The following is a 21,662-nucleotide window of genomic DNA, read 5'->3' on the forward strand; positions in this document are numbered from 1 at the left end:
TGCCACAACCCCGCGCACCTCCAGCACCTCTCAGGCAGCACCGTGCTCTGCGCACCCGGGGCGGGCGGGGCCGCGTGTCACGTGGCGGGGGTGGTGGCCGTGGCGGCCGTGGCTGCTGTGCGAGGCGCTGTGTGAGAGAGGAGGAAGATGGCGGGGACGCATGGGCTGCTGGCGGCCGGACTGTTCCGCAGGCGGGTGGCCATCGTCACTGGCGGCGGCACCGGCATTGGCAAGGCCGTTGCCGCCGACTTGCTGGCGTTAGGTGGGCACGGGGAGGGTCCGCGAGGAGACCCGGTGGGGTAGCTGGGCAAGGTGGGTGTCGGGGGAGCGGGGCCGGGAGTGAGGTGAAGGCGGGGGATGGAGTTTGAAGGAGAAGGCTCGGGGGATTGTGTTGTGTTTTGGGGGTGGGCAGCGCTCGGAAGCGGCTGAGGAGTTTGTGAGTGGGACGTTGTGACAGGAGTCAGTGAACAGTGAGGACGGGATGAGGTTGATGTGGGACTGTATCTTTTGACCTGCTTGCACTTAAAAGGAGACATTATTTTAAACTAGAGTGGTCAAAGTGAAGCTATATTAAGCTCGGACCCTTTCATATTTTCTCTTAACCGAGTTTTCATCTTGCTCAACTAGAGGATTTACTTGGTTGTTAAACTGAATCTTATGGAGTTGTATAGTTTTGAACTGTTGTCTGCATGGGCAGCTTAAGAGAAATGGTGCTTCTCACTCGGTGCTTGTGACAGAAATGTCCTGATGTTAATCTTAGCCGCTTTGTGGGTTTTCTTACCATATTGATTGTAGAGAAATGGTAGAGTCTGGAGTGAAAGGCAATTTTCTGAGTAATCTACCTTGCAACACCTTTTATGCAGGTTTCAGCGTTAATTGCAAGGGATCATTGGCATCAGGCTTGTTTCAGATAACATGTGTTACCACTGTTGATCAGCTCTCTTCGGATTACCAGCGCTATTATGCCATACTCCCTGTGGTTTGTGCTCTTGGAATGAGCACTGTGCTATTTCGGTGGGTAGTAAAGAGCTTTCTTGGTTAAGACTCTGCTGGGAGTCATCTTTGCCTCTCCTGGCCTTTATCACAGCTTTCCACATATTCAGTGGAGATGAAGTGAGGACTAGTTGTGCTACCTTTGTATTACTGGTGAACTAAGCAGCTTTTTTAAGCTGTAAGGACATGCTGCCTCGAAGAGGTGCTTTTTAGGCATCATTGTGTTGTTGTTCGATGAAGTTACACAGTTACCTTAAAATTGTACTTAATTTGATCTGCATTATTTTTCTCAAAGTAACAGAAGCATGTATCCATAACATCCTAAATAAAAAACAAGGCTACAAATCATATGTGAGAAAATGAAGAAAGAACTATGGCTGAAGTTCATCTGTGTAACTGTGTTTACGTGCAGTTTTGCTGGCTACTCCTGACAAGAAAACAACCAGGAATTATTTCCATGTATACTTTGCACTGTAGGTTGTATCATTTTGGAGGAGTGCTGGATGGACAGAAAATGCCTGTAGAAGCAGTGACAGATAATGCCAGTCGTGATGTAGTTTGCTTTTATAACCAGTCTTGTATGAAGCCTTATGTACAGGTTTAAACCTTCTATCTGGAAAACTGTGCTCTTTCTCCCCTGACTTTATCAGGAAATGGCCTGGTTATTCTTTGTGAATTAAAATAGGTGAAGTTTGTATAGTAAGTACCAAGTGTACCTCAGTGAGTTAGAATCTCCCCATCCACCAGTTATTTAGCAAAACGATAGTCTTTTACTGGACCTTACTCACTATCAGTGTGTGTATTAATAAGCACTTAAGTTGGTAAATATAACTGTGCTACTATGATTTAGTATTTTGTGTTAATTGTTAATTGTGTGTGCCAGTTTATGAGCTCTGCGTTAATCAGGTGGTTGTACAAGTGATTGGAGTTCTTAATTTAAAAATCAGGAGATGTCAGAGACTAATCTTTACTTGAGTTGTTTTAAATGGCCACTGATTGAAGCTGAAGCTCCCATTCCTAGGAATATGTAGTTACAGCACTTCCATCTGGAAGAATTAAACTCCTTTATTTATTTAGTTTTATGTATAGTTTTACAAAACAGCCTGAGCCAAATGAACAGCTTGCTGCTCTTTACACCTACTAGTTATTTTGAGCTGATTCTCGTGGTTTTTTGATCATGAGAGGCCAAATTCTACTCAGCAAAATAGCAACAGCAATAACAAAAAAAACAACCAAAAAACAACCCCCCAAAACCCCACCAACCCACCTGTCAATATGTTAATATTTTTTTTGTGGTTTTGGCTGGTTGAGGGTGTTGAATTGGTCTATGTTGAAGCAGATGAGCAGCAGAGCTGCTGGATGGCTTCTGCTGGGCTTCTGAGACTATGGAAGGAGGGAACTGGGAGCAAGATGTCCTTGCCTGCTTAGCAGTAGAAGCTAGTAATTTGCTTATCCATAATACAAAATTGTATGCCTACTGGATTTGCATTAGGAATTAATTTGGTGTGCTCTGCTTCTGTCTGTGTAGTAGCAATTGCTGAAACCTGAAAGCTGTCCTGAGTTCACTGGTGTGACAGAGAAACTAGACTGGTTGTAGTGTAAGTGCTTGCCATTAATTTGGCAGCTGCATTGTTTTTCTCTGTAGAATGAGTCCTCCTGCCTCCAAATGCTGAAATAAAAAACAACAGAAGACTTGAGCTCCTGCATATTTTTTCTTCTCCTTTCTAAGCTAGGATTCTGCAGTGTGTGGTGATGCCACAGGGAAGTCTCTGTTCTTGCTGTCTATAGTCTGCAGGTAGGAATTAATCTTGTGAGGCTGTCATCCTTCCCTTCAGTCTCTGTAGTGTTAAAAAGTATTTTCTCACTGCTAGTCCAAATTACAGCCAGACATGCAGTAAGATTATTTTTTGTGGTTTTAGGAGCAAGTGGTTTTTTGTGATCAAGACCTGCTGAAACATCTTTAATTCATGTAATTGATAAACGCAGCTGTGAGCAGAGGCAGCAGAAGTGATATCTAAGAGCTGGTTTGCCGACTCTGCAATTCATAGCCTATCTTCCCTTCTGCAGGAAGGACAGGAAACCTTGTAGACATTTTTTTGATTGCTCTTCTCCTGGCACAGTGGGATCTTGTTGATAAGAAGCACCTGACATCAGTAACTTCTCTTGCAAGAATTTCAAGACTGTGTCTTCTAGACAGTGACTAATAAACTTGCATCCTACAAGATACCTCCACAATGTTATTAAAAAAGCCCAGCATAACTGTAACTATGTTACCTGAAGGATGTTTCATTTTGTCTCTACAGGTTGCAATGTTGTTATTGCCTCTCGTAAATTTGACCGATTAAAAGCTGCTGCAGAAGAACTGACTAATAAATTTTCTTCCATCAGTCCTGCCAAAGTGACTCCCATACAGTGCAATATCCGCAATGAAGATGAGGTAAAGACTAGTGATGTTGTTCTGGGGATTAACATGTCTAAAGTATATTCTGTATATAAATTCCCAGCTCTCCAAAGCTCTGCTCTGTTCTTCTCAAAAGTGGCTTAGGATAGTGCAGTAAAGCACTGTTAAACTGATCTAGATAAATTTGCTTTCCAAGGGAAGACTGTTTTTTAACCACCTAAGCAAGAAAGCATTTTTAACTGCAAATATTTTTCTGACCATGCATACGTATTTCAGATATTTCTGGGAGAAGCAGACTTTGGAACTGGCATGTTCCACAGCCGAGTCGGAGCCCACTTAGCATGGTTCTTTGTCACATTGCTGTGACAGCAGTGAGGGGGTGTTAACTTGTGAGGATGGAGTACTCAGAATAGTTCCTTTAATCAGGAAGTCATAGCATGGAATCTCAATGCCTGTGACTTGACACAAGTGCCCGGCATTGTCAGTTTGGCTTGTATTGAAGAAAAAAAAAAACAACAACCAAACAAAACAAAAAACAAACAAAACCAAAAAACACACGCACACACAAAAAAAGCCAAACCCAAATGCTATGGATATTATTATTTTTAGCCACATTTCAAATTTTGGTTACAATTTGTGGTGTGCCTCATTACGAACTCTATTACTATCCCACTCTAGTTGCTTTTTTTTCTTCAGATTGCAAAGAATGGAAGATGAAAAGCAAAAGTACTTAATCCACATTCTTCAGAAGTCAGCATTCACATCCTAGTTTTTTAATCTATGTAATTAAACATTTAAAAGTCTATCATCAGGTTGGACTTTTAACTTATCGAAGAGAAATTGAAAATATTCTAGTAACCACTGACTGGTACATTTTTCTTAACCTTTCAAAGTCTCTGTTAAATTCTAGTGTAACTTAAATTCTAGTATAACTTACTTAATGACCTTCACTAGCTATGTAGGTTCTGGAAATAGCCTAACTTACAACCATAAAGCAAATAAAAAATAAAATTCTTCCCTCAGGAACAGCTAGTGCTATAAAATACTTAGTGATATACTCAGACTTTCTCTCCTGAAGGAGGTGAGCCTTGAGGCTGTGCAGTATGTCACTTCACCTACCAATGAATTTTAGGTTAGTATTTACTAGCATCAGCAGTATGATATAATAGGTTATGGCAGATGTCAGAGGGCAACTTACATGATTAAAGCTACGGGAAAGAAAAGGGATAGAGAGAAAAGGCTTAAGCCTTCTTTCACATCACTGTTCTTGCAGAAAGTACTCTCAGCATGCTCAATAACCTTCTGCAGGTAAATCTTATTTCTGCGTCAGTTTAAAAATGAGTTAGTGGGAACTGCAGTGTTCTGTGAGATGATAGGGAGCTTGGACAGCAAAATGAGGTAACCTGCACTAAACAAACTACCATTCATTTGTTCCCTGTTTTTATTAAGTGTGACTACATATTTGACAAAACAGCCTTAGATGGCTTTGGAAACTTTTTTGAAGGTGCTTTTAAAGCCTATTTTATAGTGCAGTGTAAAATTTTTTGGCATTATTCTGTTACTGGTAGCCAAGCTGATAACTTGGAGAAAACTTCTGCTTTGCTATTACTCTGCACTTTTGTCATAGAATTGGCTTGTTTCACATGTAGTTTTAAGCTACTCATTTACAGATGCACCTGAACTTTTAATACAGTGTTGGAGAAGCCTCTATTAGGCATCTCCCGCCAGTCCAAGTTCTCTTAAATCATAGAATCATAGAATAGTTACGGTTGGAAAGGACCTTAAGATCATCTAGTTCCAACCCCCCTGTCATGGGCAGGGACACCTCACACTAAACCATCTCACCCAAGGATTCATCCAACCTGGCCTTGAACACTGCCAGGGATGGAGCATTCACAGCCTCCCTGGGCAACCCATTCCAGTGCCTCACCAACCTAACAGGAAAGAATTTCTCCCTTATATCCAGTCTAATCCAATTCCCCTGTTTAAGTTTGAATCCGTTACCCCTTGTCTTGTCACTACAGTGTGACTGTTAAATCATTGCTGTTTCATGTCTGTCTCTATTGAAGAGAGGATTGAGAAGAGTAAGGTAAATTAAACTCTAGTCTTGCATTTTTCAGTCATCAACTCTGTCTTATAGTTTGATTCATTTCAGTTCTCCAGCTGCTCTTACTACTTTTTGTTGATATCTTATTTAGAAAAAAAAACACTATGAAAACTTCATAAGCCTTTTGTGGAAGTTTTAAATAAGGAATGCAATTTCTGTTGCTTGTTAACATAAGAACTTCAGTATTCATGCTAAACAAATATTGATCCATTCCAGATGCCCATCTCCAAGACCAGATATTTTTAATGGTTAGAGACATCCTGTGATTTTTGTTCTTTAGCTCGTTTTTCTGTTTCAACAAGGGAAAAAACTTCAGAGTTCAGGTCCTCCTTAGATCTCAGAACTGATCCATCACAAGCTACAAAGCCCAGGAAGCTTCCTGAAGAACTACATAATTCATTTAGTATTTCCTTCTGTTTGACATCTCACTGAAACCTTTCTAAGAGTAAGTCTTTCTCTTAAAGGAAGCCACAGTTATCACCTTTAAGAACAAGCCATCTGTTTGTACAGTGGCATGCCTTTTGTTTTTTTGGTTATTTTTTTACATCCCTACATCTCTACCAGTTGTTCTGTGTTTCTTTAAAGGTCCCTTTGAACTTTGTCATTGCTTTAATTTTATAATAGGGCAAACTAGAGGGAGAGATTCTCAGTAGAGGAGATTTGAGGAAAATGAAAGTGCTTTCAAAATTGCCAGATGGTCTTTTAGTTTGCTTGGGCTTTTTCACCTCCTAGTAGAAATCTTAAACTAACTGACCTGCTTTGGAGGTGACACAGCTCATTCCTCCTGTGTATCTTAGTCTGGATCTGTGAAATTCAAGCATTAGAATATCCAGCCCTCATCATAGAGTGCAGTTGGTTTGTTAGAGCTCTTTCTGACATAGGGAGAGTCAGAGGAGGTGCAGTGAATTAATTGCTGCAGAAGCTTGATGGCAGATATGGCAATAGCTTAAGGAATTCACGTTTTGAAGTCTCTTAATCTTCTCGGAGGCCTTCTTGCTCTCTAGCAAAGCTTACTTTTAATTTTATGTACAAGAAATAATCTTACTTGATGGAAGATTTTCAGCCACTGCATAATCTGTCAGGCGTATTTGATAAATTTGCTGCTGCTGCTTTTGGCTAGTTTTCTACCAACAGTTTTGTAAAGGCTAACATATCTGGTTTGTTTTTAAATATGGAAGAGTAAAGGGTTCTGGGATGCCAGTAAGAACAACTGAGGTTTTTCTGCTTTGTCTTCATTGAGCCTTATTCTGAAGTAATGTCTGTGCACCTGTTCCTTGTCCCGTGGTCTGGAGTATGTGGTGGTCAATATGGCTTCTTAGTGATTATGAAGCTGAAGTGATTGTAATTATTTCAATGTTTTCTAGTACTGCCCACATAATTGTTGAATATAACAACAGCGGATCAGGTTGCTCTTGCTGAGATGCAGGCTAGACAGCTCTGCATGTGCCTTTTGAAACCAAGCTGTTTTTCCAAAATCTAATTAATTAATTAATTCCAGTGCCTCAGTGTAATTGTGGTCATACTGGAGGAGAGAGATCCCCTCCTTTTTCCATTATGAAAAGAGCTTTCTATTTATCTTTGTAGGTGTTGGGAAGGGGAAGCATTTATTTGTGTATCTTAAATACTGAACTACAGAAAATCTGTTGACAGGGGAAAGACAGACATGAGGAAGTTTTTACCTTTGTAAAGCCTTTGTCATACATGCTCTGGACAAACATTTACTTAACTGACACATAGATAAGTAGAAGACATATCTGGGTAAGTGGAAGATAAAACTTTTTACTTCTAGTAGGCCAGTGTTTTTGAAATCAGCAATTCAGAATTCTGTACACAGTGTCCCCTTTCTGTACTTAAGCTCCAGCATTAATTGTGGCTGGATCAGACCCTGAGGGTAAAACCGATCACTTGGACATCTGACAAACGGGATTCCTTGAGACAGACTCAGTGCAGTACTATTTAGTGCTTACTTTGTGTCTGAGTTCACTAGTAGCTTTTCTTTTCCAATCAACTTTATAGCTTGGCATAGTCCCAGTTGCTTAGTAAATACTGTGTGAAGCCTGTAGTGGAAGGTTGTGGCTTGGTGGAGAGCTATGGGTAAGAGATTCTTCTTGTATTTTAATACAACAGTAGCACAATGAAAAAGTAACTGTTATCACTGGGCAAGAATGGCTGCTGGTCCTAGTCCCCACATAGAAAATCTCTAACACTCTGTAGTGGGTAGTTTGCCTGGTGAGCTTTACTCAAGCTCCAGGTGACATGTGGACATGCAAGTGGACATTTGTCCCTTTCCTGTGTCAGCAAGTACTGTCTGTGCAAGTTTGCTAGTGCGTAATACTTTTGAGTTGCAGTCACACAAAAATGGTCCTTACTGAACAGCACCAGTTTTCTGGTTATGTCTGAAGTGCCTGGTTTTGTTCTTTTCAGTCTTTTTCAGAAGAGCATCCTAAACTGTTAACTCTGCCTTGTACAGTTTTGCTTTGCTTCAGAGAGTCTTTAGTAGCTTTTTAATAAAGTTCTTTCTGTGTGGATTTTGAATATTTAGGAATAGAAAGGAATCTTCTTCAGTTCTCACTGTGATTTAAATGTGTTCTACCAGACCTTCTTTCTTGCTGTGCTGGTGGCTGCTGTCACCATGTTTACTGTAACCGGGAGAAGCACTGCAATGGTGCTTTTTCTATAACACAGAAGACATTGTGAAGATTGCTACAGCTGGAGCCATCCGAGCTGTCACTAGAAAGCTGCCACCTGCTAGCTTTTGCTGGTTTTCTGAAAGCAGAACTGATACACAGTTGGGTTTTAGGTTTGGGTTGGGGTTATTTTTGTTTGATTTTTGTTTGTTTGTTTTGGTGGTGTTTTAATTTTTTTTAATTGCCTCTGGATTATGGGACAAGACGTAAGAACAGTTTCTTAAGATATACGTGGCCTATTTTGAATTGATTTGTCATAGCATGTTTTGTCTACCTGTTGAAAACTTACTTGTAATTTTTTTTCCCCAGTGGATTTTTCTTCTGATAACTTACTGGGTTTGTTGTTTGTTTTTTTTTTACTATTATTAGCATTTTCCTTTTTCTCTCACCCACCCTGACCCCCCAGCCTGAATAGCCTTAGTCTGTTCAAACATTCCTTGTACCGAAACCATTTCTCTTTCGTAAATAAGACCATACTTCAGTGGCTTATGGACAGCAATATTCAAAGCAAGATTTTCAGGCTAACAAGGAGAAGAGTTTGATAGGCTGAGCAAAGCATGATTTTTGTTGCCTGTTGAGGTATAACTTGTTTTTCTCTGGTTGTGAGCAAACCCACAAGTCTTTGTGGCATGATGCTTCTCAGAAGCCATGGGTTTGGGACTGCAGTCACAAATGCCATATTGTTTGTTTTTTCCTCTCAGATCCCTCAAGCTGCAGTGACTGATCTGAGGAATAAGATGACATTCAAAACTTAAGATGGTGATTTGGGCATCAAAATTATTTTCTTAGGCAATTTTTTTTCTCAGGAAGCATTAGTTTTCAGTCAGGCTTCAGCCACTATATGTTTAGATTCTTTTCTTCAGGGAGGTGCATCCTTACAGGATCCATACTGTCCTGTTAAACAATCCTGAACTGTAAGGCAGCTATTTATGGGACTGAGTTAGTGACACTCTTGGTGAGATACAGATCGTGCATTGCTGGTTCTTTCATTTTTTGGTGTTTTCTACTGCTAATTCAGTATAGAGGAAGGCTGATTGACATCTTTCCCTTAGCCAAATCTCAGAAGTAGCATTGCTCCTAATGTTTGGTTGGGTTTGGTTTTTTTTCTTGTTTGGTTTTGTTGTTGTTTTTTTTTTTCGTTTTTGTCTGTGTTTTCTTTGATCACAGAAGATAGATTAACTTTTTATGTGTGCTTGAGTAGGAATAACTGATGCATCCTATCTAATAACGATAGGTAATGTAAACAGGAAACAGTCATGTTGTCCCATTTCCCCTGCTTCTTGAGATAAAGATTAAATTATTAAGCAGTTGCTACAGAGTTATTACTCTCTTGTAGTAGGAAATGTACATCAGCTTTGATATCTGTAAAATCTTTGAATGCTTTGAAATATCTTCTCCTCCAGAAGCTCTCTTGTGCTTAGTGTGAATGTGTGGCAAAACTTCTCTACTTCCAAAAAAAGACAATGTAAAAAGGCTTAATTTACAGCCTGTAGCTCAGATTAGGTCAGTGTCAGAGCTAGGTTTAGGTTCTCAAATTCTCTTTCTTTCCGTATGCACTTAAGCCACTTTTTTTCTGCACTGACAGCTGCTTGAGTGAGTGAATAACACATCTACTGCTATTTGTTGTTAATAACTTCTCAGAGTACCCAAAGGTAAATAGTGCCAGACAGGGCTCTTAATTATAGTATTCATCCTGCTTATAGACAGACAGTACCTGCTTAGTCAAATATTCACCTTTCTTTTGCTAAAGAACACAGCCTGTAGTATTTTCATATTTTTTTTAGAATTTATGTGTTTTGGGATAACAAACTAACCTTCTTAGTCTCTGTAAGAAGAGTGGCTGTTGTTAACTCATATATCAGAGCTTTAATGAATGTACAAAATGTCTAGATAAGAGTGTTAAAACTTCACAAGATGACTTATGTTTTATATGTAAAATGCTCAGGTACATATGTCAGAAGAAAAATATCATAGTTTTTTTATAAGGAATGTTTCCAGCATCTGGTGTGAACAACCCACTCTTGTGAAAAATGTCCTAAGGTGGTTCTTGGTAGGTCTTAAGTAGCTGGCTTTTGTGTATGTTTGCTTTTATAAACCTTCAGCAGCTTAAATCCCCTTCTTTTTTTACTGCTGGTATTTTATGTAGTACCTGGGTTATAACAGGAAGATCTCCTAAGTAAACATGGACTTGGCCTAATTCTTCTTGGTTGACTAAGCTTGTCATACTGATCTTCCAGCCTTTATGAAGGCTGGTGCCTCCTGTTTATGTCTGAAAAGGGTATGAGAGAGAAAATACTGTCTCAGAATGAAATTGGGTATATAGTTTAATCAGAATACTATACTAACAAATATTGTTTCAGGTAGAAGCTGTGGTGAAGTCTACACTAAGTCTGTATGGGAAGATTGACTTCCTGGTGAATAATGGAGGGGGCCAATTTGTAAGGCCGTCTGAAGCCATAAGTGCAAAAGGCTGGAATGCTGTGATAGACACAAATCTGACAGGGACCTTCTACTGCTGCAAAGCAGGTAAGAACTGCACATAAAGCATTTTTTGTTGGTTTGGTTTGTTTTTTTTTTACAGCAATGCCAGAAGACAAGAAACATAAAGCTTCCCTACCTTCTTTTTTCACGCACTTACCTGACAGTGGATATTTGTTTTCACAATCTCATCCAAAGCTTTATGTTAAACTGTACATTACATGTGTTCATATATACAAACATACATTTAGGGAACTATGATCTTAGGTTAAGTGCAGATTTGGGGAGTCAATTGGCTTGGATACTCACTTAAACAATTGTAGGAAAACCACTTAATTTCTGTGGCCTGAATCCACTGTGTCTAATACAGGAAAAGATTTCTCTCCTATCAGGGGTGTAAATTTAGCTTTAAATTTAAGCATGGTACACAATTCTTAGATAACACTGGGAATGTGGAAAAGAAAGTAACTTATGTGGAAGAATGGATTCTTGACTTCCACCAGAATGCTTCTTGAAGAAGATCAAGCCCAATCTGGACCACACCTGTTACCCACCCAGTGGTGAGGCTATAGTACAAAGAGCAGATTGTTTTATCTAAATCCACACAGGAAATGTGCAGTGTAATTGGAGTTAGGAGTCCAAATTTGGCTCCAGTTGGCCAGTTTGTTTGCCTGCATTTCTTCTGATATTTATAGATTATCTTCTTCCTTCATACAGTGTACAATGCTTGGATGAAGGAACATGGAGGAGTCATTGTCAACATTACTGTTACCGTGAGAAATGGGCTTCCTGGAATGTTGTAATATATATTTTATTTTTACATTTTGCTATGTTTTCCCCCAGAAGTGCTAATTGCTCCAAAAGACTTCGTTTTAGAAAGGGCAGCAGAAGAGCATAGAAATACTGCAGTTAGGTCAAGAGAGGACAATCGTATCACTTGGCTGTATGTGTGGGGATCTCTTCCTAATTCAGTGGAGACTATAGGAGTAGATGGCATCTCTGTTCTCTGACAACTTGTTTGTAGGAAACTATGAAGCAAGACTTGCTAGCAAAATGGTATGCTAGTGGGACTAGTTGCACTTAAATGCAACCTTTACTTTCTCTCCAAATTTCTGGAGAACTTATGAGAATTTGGCCTCTGTTGTTTTCGTCTTCTACTGTTGGTGTAGAGGTGCTGATGGTGTAATGAGTTACGGGAATAGTGGAGTAGGAGGAACATTTCTAGTATGTTCCCAGGTTTTGGCTTTGTCCTTTGGGTCATGTAATGTCTGCCTTTCCTGTTTTCCTTTTTGCTCTCGCTTTTGTAGCCATCCTTCTTGGAGAAGGTCTTGGATACAGATAATTGGTTCTCTTTGCTCTGCACCTTTCTTGGAGCAGGAGTGTCATGGGTACAAACATACTACCACATTTGTAGTTCTTTTATAGTGACTCAAATGATCACAGCTGTCTGTATGAAACTGCAGCATCCTCCCCATATCTCTGTGTATACTATATTTATGCAAATTCCTTTATCCTCAAAATGGAGGTGAGCCAGGCATCATCCAGTCTGACACTTTTCCACCAAAAAAAAATTTTTCGAAAGAGAAATAATGCTCAGAACATGAATTCAAATTAAATCTCAAAGTTGGTAAAATTCGGCAATTTGTCAGTTTCTTAATAAAAAGTCTAAATTTCTTCTTTGAAACCACTTATTTTTTAAATTTGAAATTAAATTTCTATTGAAGAAAATATAAAAATGTAATCTGAGCAAATGTTACATTGCCTCTCTTTGTCCTGATTCAGAGTTTAAAGCTTTAATTTTTTTTTATTTTTTTGTTTTAAGTAGCAACAGTATTTTCTCACGAGCTTGTTGGCAGTTCAAAATACATTTAGATATCCACAGGGTGGTGCTGAAGTTACAGTTGAGTTTCTCCATTTTGGTTAAGTCTGGTTGAAATGTCACACCAGATAGGCTGAAGCTCTATTTGAGAGTTGAACCAAGAGATAAAAAACCTAACCCCGAATAACAGTGGGAAGAAAGTTTTCCAAAAAACTGTTGTGTGTGGATGAGGATGGACAAAACTACTTTCAAATTAAATTCTTGTTGATTTGAGACTTGGTTTAGAAATGTACTGTTGAAAATGACTTGCCTTTATGAATCCAGCCACCACTTGTGCCAAAAATCACCTGGTACATTTTTCCAGAAATATAACTTCTGAACATAAAACTAGTCACATTTTTTTTGCTCATAGTGTGCGTGGAGGTTATTTATTTATGGCCTAAACATATGAATAAGTTGGGTTTTGTTATATTTTCCTTAAGTTTTTCTTATTTCTTTCCTGGTATTTGAGAAGCTATTGTATCTATCTTCTCTAAGTCTGTTTTGTTAGTCTAAAGGCATTAAAGTCTATTAGTTGTCTCTGCATCCCACTTTCTGCTGTTCATCATTGCAGTCATTTTGTGTGCATTTGCTCAGCCTTTTAAACAGTTTACATTTTGTAGTTTTACACAGTTTGAACTTTGCCTTCAGTTGAAAACAAAAACATTTTATACGCCTGCTTCTGCAATAAAACATAGCTGGCCTCATGTTACACTGGGGAAGAGGTGATAAGTATTTCCCGATGTGACAGGAAATCATAGCATAGATTGTTTAAACTGTGACGCTATGATCAAACTTACAAACTAGAAAATCTCTCGCAGCTGGTCCAGTCATAGAATACCCTGGTGAGGATGTGGTAGAAGTAACATTGGGCACTGTTAGCTGGGGGAACAGATGCTTCTTTTGCTTTTTCTCAATAGGCATTCAGGAGCTGCAAGAGCTGCAGTGAATAACCTAACCAAGACTTTGGCTTTAGAATGGGCCCACAGCGGAGTAAGAATCAACAACATTGCTCTTGTAAGTAATGGCAAATGATTAGCCATCATACATGTTCAAGGCTAAAACTTTCATACTAAAAGGGATTTAAAAATCTATAGCCTGTAACTGTTTGTGGATTATTTATATATCTCTTTATAATTTCCCTCTCTACATTCTTCAGGTCATTTAGAGTGTTTTGTACTGTTCAGATGATGAACCAGAGATGGAGGATAAAATTGCTTCTGCTTTCTCCTTTGATTTGGCACTCTTGTTTTGATATGGGGTTTGTTTGTTTGTTTGATGGGGGGGGGGGGGGGGGAATGGGGTGTTATCTAGCTTAATGAAATGATACCTGGGAGGGTTGTTGACCTGTCTTACAAACCCTTGACATAAAATTACCAAATGCTTTGCATTTCAGTAATGATTACGTTATTTCTGAACTCATAAATTTTTTTCTATTTGAGGTGCAGGTATGTTGATGGTTCCCACCTGTGTTTACGAAGTTATTTTGAAAATCTTTTGAATGTGTCACAATGTCTTCACTTTGTCTTCTACATGTTAAATTAGTTGGGTTTAGGCATAAAAAGACTGTATTTAGAGTGGATCCTCTCTCAAAGATATTACGTATAAAAATGTGTATTCTGATTATTTTATTTTTTTTCTTATCAAATATATGCAGACAGGAAACCACTATACAGGTCAGCTAAAATACACATGTCACATTTCTGAGGAAGTAGTTAGCATGTAGCAGTTGTTTTGCATACTTGCATAGAAAAAGCAGCTATATTTTTCTAGTGCATGGTGCTGCAGACATAGAGGTTATATAGAAGCCCTGGCTTTAACATTTAAGATTGTGTGATCTGTTGTGATCTGTGTCATCTTCAGTCTTAACCACAATTTATTTTGCACATTTACTCCCTTGAGAGCAAAAGAGGAAAGGAAAACTTTGTCTAGCTCTTTCTACATTCAGCGTTTATCTTATCTCACAACACAGTTAAGCGTCAGATTTGTTTAACTGGTCCCTAGGAAAATCTTTGTACTATCTTTGTAGGATGTCTGTATATCCTATTGTGCCTCTTGTCCTAAAACATCTGGCTCACTTTCTTTGGCATAGCACAGAATGCTTAATGACAGATGTGTGTTGATCATTCAGGTAGTGGCTCTTACTTAGCCTCCCTGAGGCCCAACTCATCAGGAGACTTGTTAAGGCTCATTTTTCCTGTTTATTTGTTTTTTTCTGATTTATTAAGTCATTGATAAGTCATTGGGAAGTCATTACGACAGCATTATTATGTGAATATATTTTTCAGGCATGCTAATTACCTCATGAATCATACTAATTATACATTATAGCATATGTCAAAAGAAGTTTTTGACAAGCAAACACTTCAGTGGTTTGGCTTTTTCAGAAAGATTTGCTAGCTTTGTTACTGTGGGGGTCACAAAAATCCATGTAATAGTTACAGTAACACTTCATATCCTTCCGTCACATTTGTGGACACAAATAAACCTGTGGTAACCATATAAAACAGTAAACATTTTATAGGAGCAGAGTAATATGTAGGGAATAGGCACATAGACAAGGAAATGCATTCTAAAAAAATAGTTTCACATACCAGTTACTTCCCTGGCTCCCAAAACCTAGCATTCACATTTCACAGATACCTTAGAAGAGAAATCTTAGCATGTATGCCATGGATGAACTGAAGTTTTGTTATCTTATTTCAACTTGAGTCCCAAAGGTTCTGTCATAACTCATCTATGTAATTCTGTGTCACCACTGCTGTAGACTTTATCTTCCCTCTCAAGTCTAACCTGGACTGTATAATTATCAGAGCAAAGACAGTCACCTTTTTCTGTTTCTATAGCAGCTAAATAGGGAGAGTCCAAACTCTGATTGTGAAATCTGTCTGCTTCCATAATTCACAAGAAAACCAATCTAGCATTCTTACAGATTACAAGAAACTGTTGAGAATTTGTCCTTGGGGCTTTGTAGTTTTCTGCTGTAAGTTAATATGAAATGCTTGCCATTTCAAAACGGCCTTCTTCCTGTGCCCTCCACTGTAATTATTGAAGTGACAGCAGAGAATTAGAATAATCTGAATTACTTTGCTTGAATAGAGATGTGAGTAGCAGCCAAATTACCTTATTCTATAAATTATACTCTTCCATTAAATTTCAAAACTTGCATTCAAGTGCTGTTTGGGTACTTTAATGCTACAGAAAATGACAACTTCACAGTTTTACAATGATCACAGTTTAAACAATATGCAAGAGAACTTAATTTTCACTATGCTGTTTTAAAATAGGGACTAGTTTTTTCAGAAACTGCTGTTGCAAATTATGGAGAACAAGGCACAATGATGTGGTCAAAGATCATACCAAATATTCCTGCCAAGAGGTCAGCGGTTCCTGAGGAGGTAATGTACTTCAGAACATTTGTGATATTTCTACTTCTGTGTCTCTATTTTGAAGCCTCTTTGTTATATGGAGAATAAAAAAGATTTAATTTTGCACTGTGATGGATTATTAAAAAAGAAAAAAGCTTGTGGTAATGTGTAGTAGTGCCAAGCAGGAGACCTAACCAATAGTCACTGAAAGTTTAATTTAGATGCTTCTTACAGTTGAAGTGTTTAATAGTAGATAACCAGTTTCTGAAAAAGTTGCCTTCCAACAAGAAGGACTGAAAGAAGGAATTTAATATGTGAAAAAAAGTGTATCTTAAAAGTACTTAGCTCTCTTCCACCAAGAATGTGCATCTTTGATAAACTGTTCAACTCTTTTGTTTGATTTTTTTTTTTTTTTTTTTTTTTTGTTACCTGGTGTTGATCCTTGAGAGCTTACTGGTTTTCAACTGTTATGTACCTGAAGTTTGAGGCTGGAAATATGGCTTTAAGAGTCTTTAGTTTTCATTTCTGAGTAGAAAACTTTGGTATGTCTTGCCTGCAAAAGTTTTTACAAGAACAATTCCCAACAGTTTAAGAAAGATTAAAATTGTTATTCTTGTGTCAGATCTCTCCTTCAGTGTGTTTCCTGCTGTCTCCAGCTGCTTCTTACATAACTGGGATAACTCTGACTGTGGATGGTGGCCAAAGTTTATATAGGTCTCCCCTAGAGATCCCCGGTAAGAAATGGGATACAAAACAGTGCCCATCAAGTTACTGAAGTCAGGCAATGGGAGGGCACAAAAGTAAAATGCCTCAATTCTCAATCAGTTAAGTATATTGTTTTATTTGTTTTCTTCAGATCACGACAGATGGCCCTCACCACCAGAAGGAAAAAATTCTGAAATGCTTCAAAAGCTTCTTTCTGGCAAATTCAAGCCAAAACTGTAAAAAGAATGATATTTCACCTTATTCCTAGTTGCACACTTGCTGGTAATCTTGCTTTGTGATTTGGGCTGCTTACTCTCAGTAAACTTTTTATTTTTTTTCCTTATACATAACTAGAAAACACTCACTGCCCTGAAAACATTCAGTCTCCCAGGGAGGGAAGGTATAAAAGACATTCTCCATTTGTACAAGCATTAAGAGTCTGAGACAGAAGTGAATAAATAACACTTATTTTGAAGTAAAGGGAGTAGAGAGGGAATGTTTCAGAATCCTTCTGTTGCTGATGAATTTGGAGAGAACGTTATTTAAATCTCTGTTATTAGTTCCATTGATAACCCTTGATGTAGCTGTTAGCTCTAACCTATTTCTATTCTGCCACACACTGAGCGTTCAGCGATGATTTGAAGACTGAGTAGGTATTTCTCTACTCAGAGTTAAAAATACTCTCTACTCTCTCCTCAGAATTAAAAATAAGGCAGAATACTGTTATTAATGTTTCAAACTCCTATAGGCATATCATATTGGAAGCATTTTTAATTGTTTGCAGATACAGCGACATAATGGAGTTAAGATGGTGGCAACTTGAGTTTGATAATCAGATAATAAACTTAAGCTTTAACATACAGTGATGGAAAATAGTATAGATTCAACAATTTAACATGAAAAATCTTGAAGCAAAACCTGTGGTGTACATTGCAGTGCTTTCTGCAGTATTCTATATTGTGAAAGCAGAAACTTGGAATCCTTCATTTACTTCTTAAAATGCTTTCTATCCATACTCTGTTCTCTTACAGTGTTAATGCAGTTTTGTTCTTCCGTGTCTCAACACGGTGTGATTTTTGTGATCAATGGAGAGATTCCATTTAAAAAACAGGAATCTTGCAATATATCACTTGAAGAGGCTATATTTGTCATTACTCACTTTTTAAAATTCACTTCAAGGCAATTGTTCCCGTGTCTAGTAACTTTATGTTTGCTGCAACAACTGAAATTCGTGGAATCAAGTTGCCGCTATAGAAGCGATCTCTTTAATACTTCATTTTGGGTCGAATGTAAGAGTGTCTGCAAAGAGAATCTTTGCCTGTTTGTTCTATGCAAAGTGTTTGACTTTTATGTCTTTCATTAAAATATGGGAACTTGCATACCTACATGTAAATTGCTTTTTCTTTTGAAAACCTGAATGTGAGTTTGAGGGGAGGGTGTTGGGACCAAAATGCTTTCTCCTTTTGATATGGCCTCTTTCCTTAGTAACTGGGTGCTCATTCATATGGTATAAGCTTGTACAAAGATAAAAATCAGCCTTTTTCAAACTTCTTGTGAAACGTGTATTTTTATTATTGCAAATATTAGTTCAGGGTACACAGCAAGAAAATTCTTGGAAGAAAAGGCACCCATTAGATAACTAACTATAGCAGCCTGGCCCATTGCATTTAAGGAAAATTATTTTGTTTGTTAAGAGATTATTTCTACATTCTTCACATTTTTCTGTAAAAGAAGATTAAACAGGAACAGGCTTGAGACTTGTGCAATTTATTTTCTCTTCACATTTGACTGTGACCTTTTGTGATACATGTGGACTGTAGATTTGATGTGAAATGAAAGTGATTTGCTAAAACTAAATTACTTTCACTATATCCCAGAACTTGCTTGACCATAAACTTGGAAATAATGATTTTACACTGTTGCAAATTTCCTCTTTAAGTTTGCTGGAGTATGAAAATCCATGAAGAAGGGAAGTTTATACATAATGATGGTGAAATGCATCACTCAGTGAAATGGAACATTGGTGAGCATCATCCTGTGTGGGAGACATGTTCAGTCTAGAATTAATAAACTCCTCCACAAGTAAGAACTATAACAAACCTTTCCACTTGCACTGAAAACAAGGAACTTTTATGTGACCTTACCTTCTTCAACTTCCAGCAGAGCAATGGATGTATTAGAAAGATATGAAGAGCCTTGTTCCTATGTGTGCTTTTTTCCTTGGCAAGAAACAGTATTTGTGAAGTCATAATGCACTGCAGCTTAGTGCAATAGGAGAACATACTCAAAATAGTCTAGGGGTAAGTATGGTATAAAAATACAGAAAATACACCCTCAAAAAGAGGAGAAACATCAGTGTTCTCTGCCTTTTTCCTGTTTGGTTGTGTTTTTTTCTCCAGTAATAATACTGATGTCCCCCATGTGCTTGAGGCTTACTATGCACAGTATTAAAATGCTTATCACATTATATTAAAGGATAGTAACTCCTTTGCTGTGATGGTTTTGAAATGATCACAGCCCCTCTTTTTCCTTTTATTTTTCTTTTGGTTTTGCGTATTTCTCTTCTTGCACCAGGAAGAACATAAAATGTTTAATTCTTAGAATAGAGGTTTTGTTTTGGTCTTTGCCTCTTCAGTCCATTTTAATGCAGATTAAAATTATTTGTAAAGTTTTGCAGTGCCTTGCAGAAACCCAGTGTTGTGTTGGCTGCAGCATGAATGTTTCAGGTTTCTGCTGCTAGTGCTGCAGATAAAATCAGCTGTAGCAAAGCTCTTCCTACGCTATTGTACCAACAGCTCTTGATCAAAGGGCATTGAAAGATTAAAAATAAAAGTAAAAATAACTGTGGTACCAAACCATCCCTGACCTGCTTCAGATTTGGGTATATGAAGTTCAGAGAATAGTTTGATTTTTGTTTTTTATTTTATTTATTTTACAAGAGAGATGAATACAACTGTTGGAAAAGAGTTAAGGAACCTTAGGAGGAATCAAGGGTATTTATTGACCAGACACTGAAACTGAACCGTTTGCTGTGCTGTACAGTTGTAATAAACACAGAGAAAACTGTTAGAATGACAGTTACGTTTATCATTCTGTTAAAAATCTCTTTTCAGTTGCTTTACTATTTACCCCTAGTTAAACCTGTACCTATTCTACCTACCCCTTATCAGATACTCATCTGACTGACAAGTAGGTGCTTACCAACTGCTACTTTGCCTCACTGTCTGGTCTTGTATCTGAATATGTGTTGTAGAACTTCACATTTATGAAAACAGCGTCTTTCAGTGAAAGGGATTTTTTATCAACTGTACTTGCCTTATGTTTTACAGATACTCTTTGTGTTAATCAGAATATTGATTATTGAGGGTACTTATGTAGCGTAAAATGAAGTTTGATTATTCAGGGGTTTAACTTAGTGTAAAATGAAGTCTGTGTTGTAAAAATCGTCATTCTGTAAAGATAAACAGTCATCATGTTTGCTGAAGGGAATATAGTCTGAGCAGTGTCAAATACAAGACTTTCTTGTTACAAACTTTTATGGTTATGCTTAGTCTTCTGAATAGTTTTATAAAGTATCCTGTGTAATCTTTAAGAAAGCATGCTATTTGCCAGACATTGTAATTTCATCTACTTCTAATCAACATCTCCTAGTTTACTCTTGCCATCTCGAATAGCTGGCTTGTGTTAAATGGCTGAGTAATGTAGCCATTAGGGGAATAATCTTACTAGTAAAGTCAACACAGTTCTGGGTAACTGAATGTGGCTGAGTCCTAAAGGTAAATAGGTTCATCTGCTCCAACCCCATCATTGAAGTTTATGAAGCAACCCATCAGTACTGCTGCCTAGTCTCATTTATAGCGTGCTTGCTTTTTCTAGAGAAGCAACTCCATACCTGAATAACTACTGTATTTTCCCACATTTTAGACAAGTTTCAAGTGTTGCAGACAGATCAGTAGCTGGCTGCTCTTTTTTTCATTTTGCTCTGGAGCTAAACTGAAATGTCTTGAGCAGTGGGACTGTATAATGAAGTCCAAAATACTGATTATGATGGGAGATTCCAATGTGAGTAAGAAATATATTTGCTAGCGGGAAGATGAAGCCTCTTCTCTAACTCTTTCAACAGAGGCTTAGGACTGTCTTCCCTGAGCTATTTGCTCTTCGTCTCTTTTGGCATCAGCCTCACAGTGATGGTGCATTTGTATAGGGAGGAACTGGAACTGCTGAGATACAGGCATGTGTTTCTTCTGTCTTGGAAAGGCAAAAGAGCACAGAAGGCAGGTAAGGCTAGCGAAGGCTTGAAGTAGTACTATTGTTTGCTCAATGCAGGAGAGCTGGATTTAAATTTATAATAAGAATGTTGGCCTCCTGCCAGTGAGGATCACATTATAACATTTTGGCATCACAAACACTATGCTGCTGCTGCTCCCAGAAGAAGATATTTTGACTTCCCTTACCTGCTCTGTCTCTAGCAGCTTGTTCCTTTGCAGTTAACCCCTCTTCTGGATTTAAAAAAAAAAAAAAAGAAAGAAAAGAAGTATTAAATTGATCACCTAACTGGGTCCTTTTCTGGATGTAGTTCAAAATATGGTAATATGGTGCCAGCTATAGGAAGGACTGGTGGGGAGGCAGAGAAACTTGGGAAAGAAATGGAGGACTATGTCATGGCCATGAAAAGGAGCTGTTTTGTTCCTTTTTAACGTGTTCAGAAGCTGTGTCTTTAGTGTTAACTAACAGTCACTTGTTAGCCTCAAGCAATACATCTAGAAGGTGAAAACCTCTTACTGCAATGAGGTATTGATTCTGGAATCCATGGAGAGTCTTACTGCCAAATTTCAGTCAATTGCTTGAGTAGACCATCCTAAGATGTGCTTATCCACTCCTCCTGACTTCCATCGCTTGTAAAGGGCTTGTGCTGAATGCTTCAGGAGCTAATACACTTTGCTGAAACTTCTGTCATCTATTTTTATACTCTTTTTCCATATCAGCAATTATACTTGTCCCTATAAGCTTTATTTTGCTCCAGTAGCATGACACATGATCTCAGAACCATGCCCCTGGGTTTGGG

General features: G+C 38.1%; 1 protein-coding gene across 3 annotated transcripts; it reads left to right on the forward strand.

Moving 5' to 3' along the window:
- The first annotated feature begins 105 nt into the window (after positions 1–105).
- On the forward strand, positions 106–19,494 carry PECR (peroxisomal trans-2-enoyl-CoA reductase). 3 transcript variants are annotated; one of them, XR_009744479.1, is made up of 10 exons: positions 106–262; positions 3,297–3,430; positions 10,549–10,714; positions 11,384–11,465; positions 13,445–13,541; positions 15,812–15,922; positions 16,515–16,626; positions 16,749–16,879; positions 18,523–18,679; positions 18,758–19,494. XR_009744479.1 is itself a non-coding variant. In XM_061459838.1 (9 exons), the coding sequence occupies exons 1-8, from the start codon at positions 148–150 to the stop codon at positions 16,835–16,837; spliced, it is 906 nt and encodes a 301-aa protein (XP_061315822.1). In that variant the 5' UTR covers positions 106–147; the 3' UTR covers positions 16,838–16,879; positions 18,523–19,494. The 3 variants fall into 3 exon arrangements, 2 of the variants coding, with proteins under 2 accessions (XP_061315822.1, XP_061315955.1); XM_061459838.1 differs by having other exon boundaries at positions 18,523–19,494; XM_061459971.1 differs by lacking the exon at positions 16,515–16,626 and having other exon boundaries at positions 18,523–19,494.
- The last annotated feature ends 2,168 nt before the right edge of the window (positions 19,495–21,662 follow it).

Source organism: Pezoporus flaviventris, unplaced genomic scaffold (assembly GCF_033815535.1).
Source record: "Pezoporus flaviventris isolate CSIRO_AGI_PZ_B2104156 unplaced genomic scaffold, CSIRO_AGI_Pfla_v1 ptg000001l, whole genome shotgun sequence".
Lineage (NCBI taxonomy): Eukaryota > Metazoa > Chordata > Aves > Psittaciformes > Psittacidae > Pezoporus > Pezoporus flaviventris.

Coding starts and splice junctions, on each gene's coding strand:
- PECR (XM_061459838.1), top strand. CDS start 148: ATGGCGGGGACGCATGGGCTGCTGGCGGCCGGACTGTTCCGCAGGCGG. Junction 263..3,296: donor CGCCGACTTGCTGGCGTTAG/GTGGGCACGGGG, acceptor TTGTCTCTACAG/GTTGCAATGTTGTTATTGCC. Junction 11,466..13,444: donor AATGGGCTTCCTGGAATGTT/GTAATATATATT, acceptor TTTTCTCAATAG/GCATTCAGGAGCTGCAAGAG.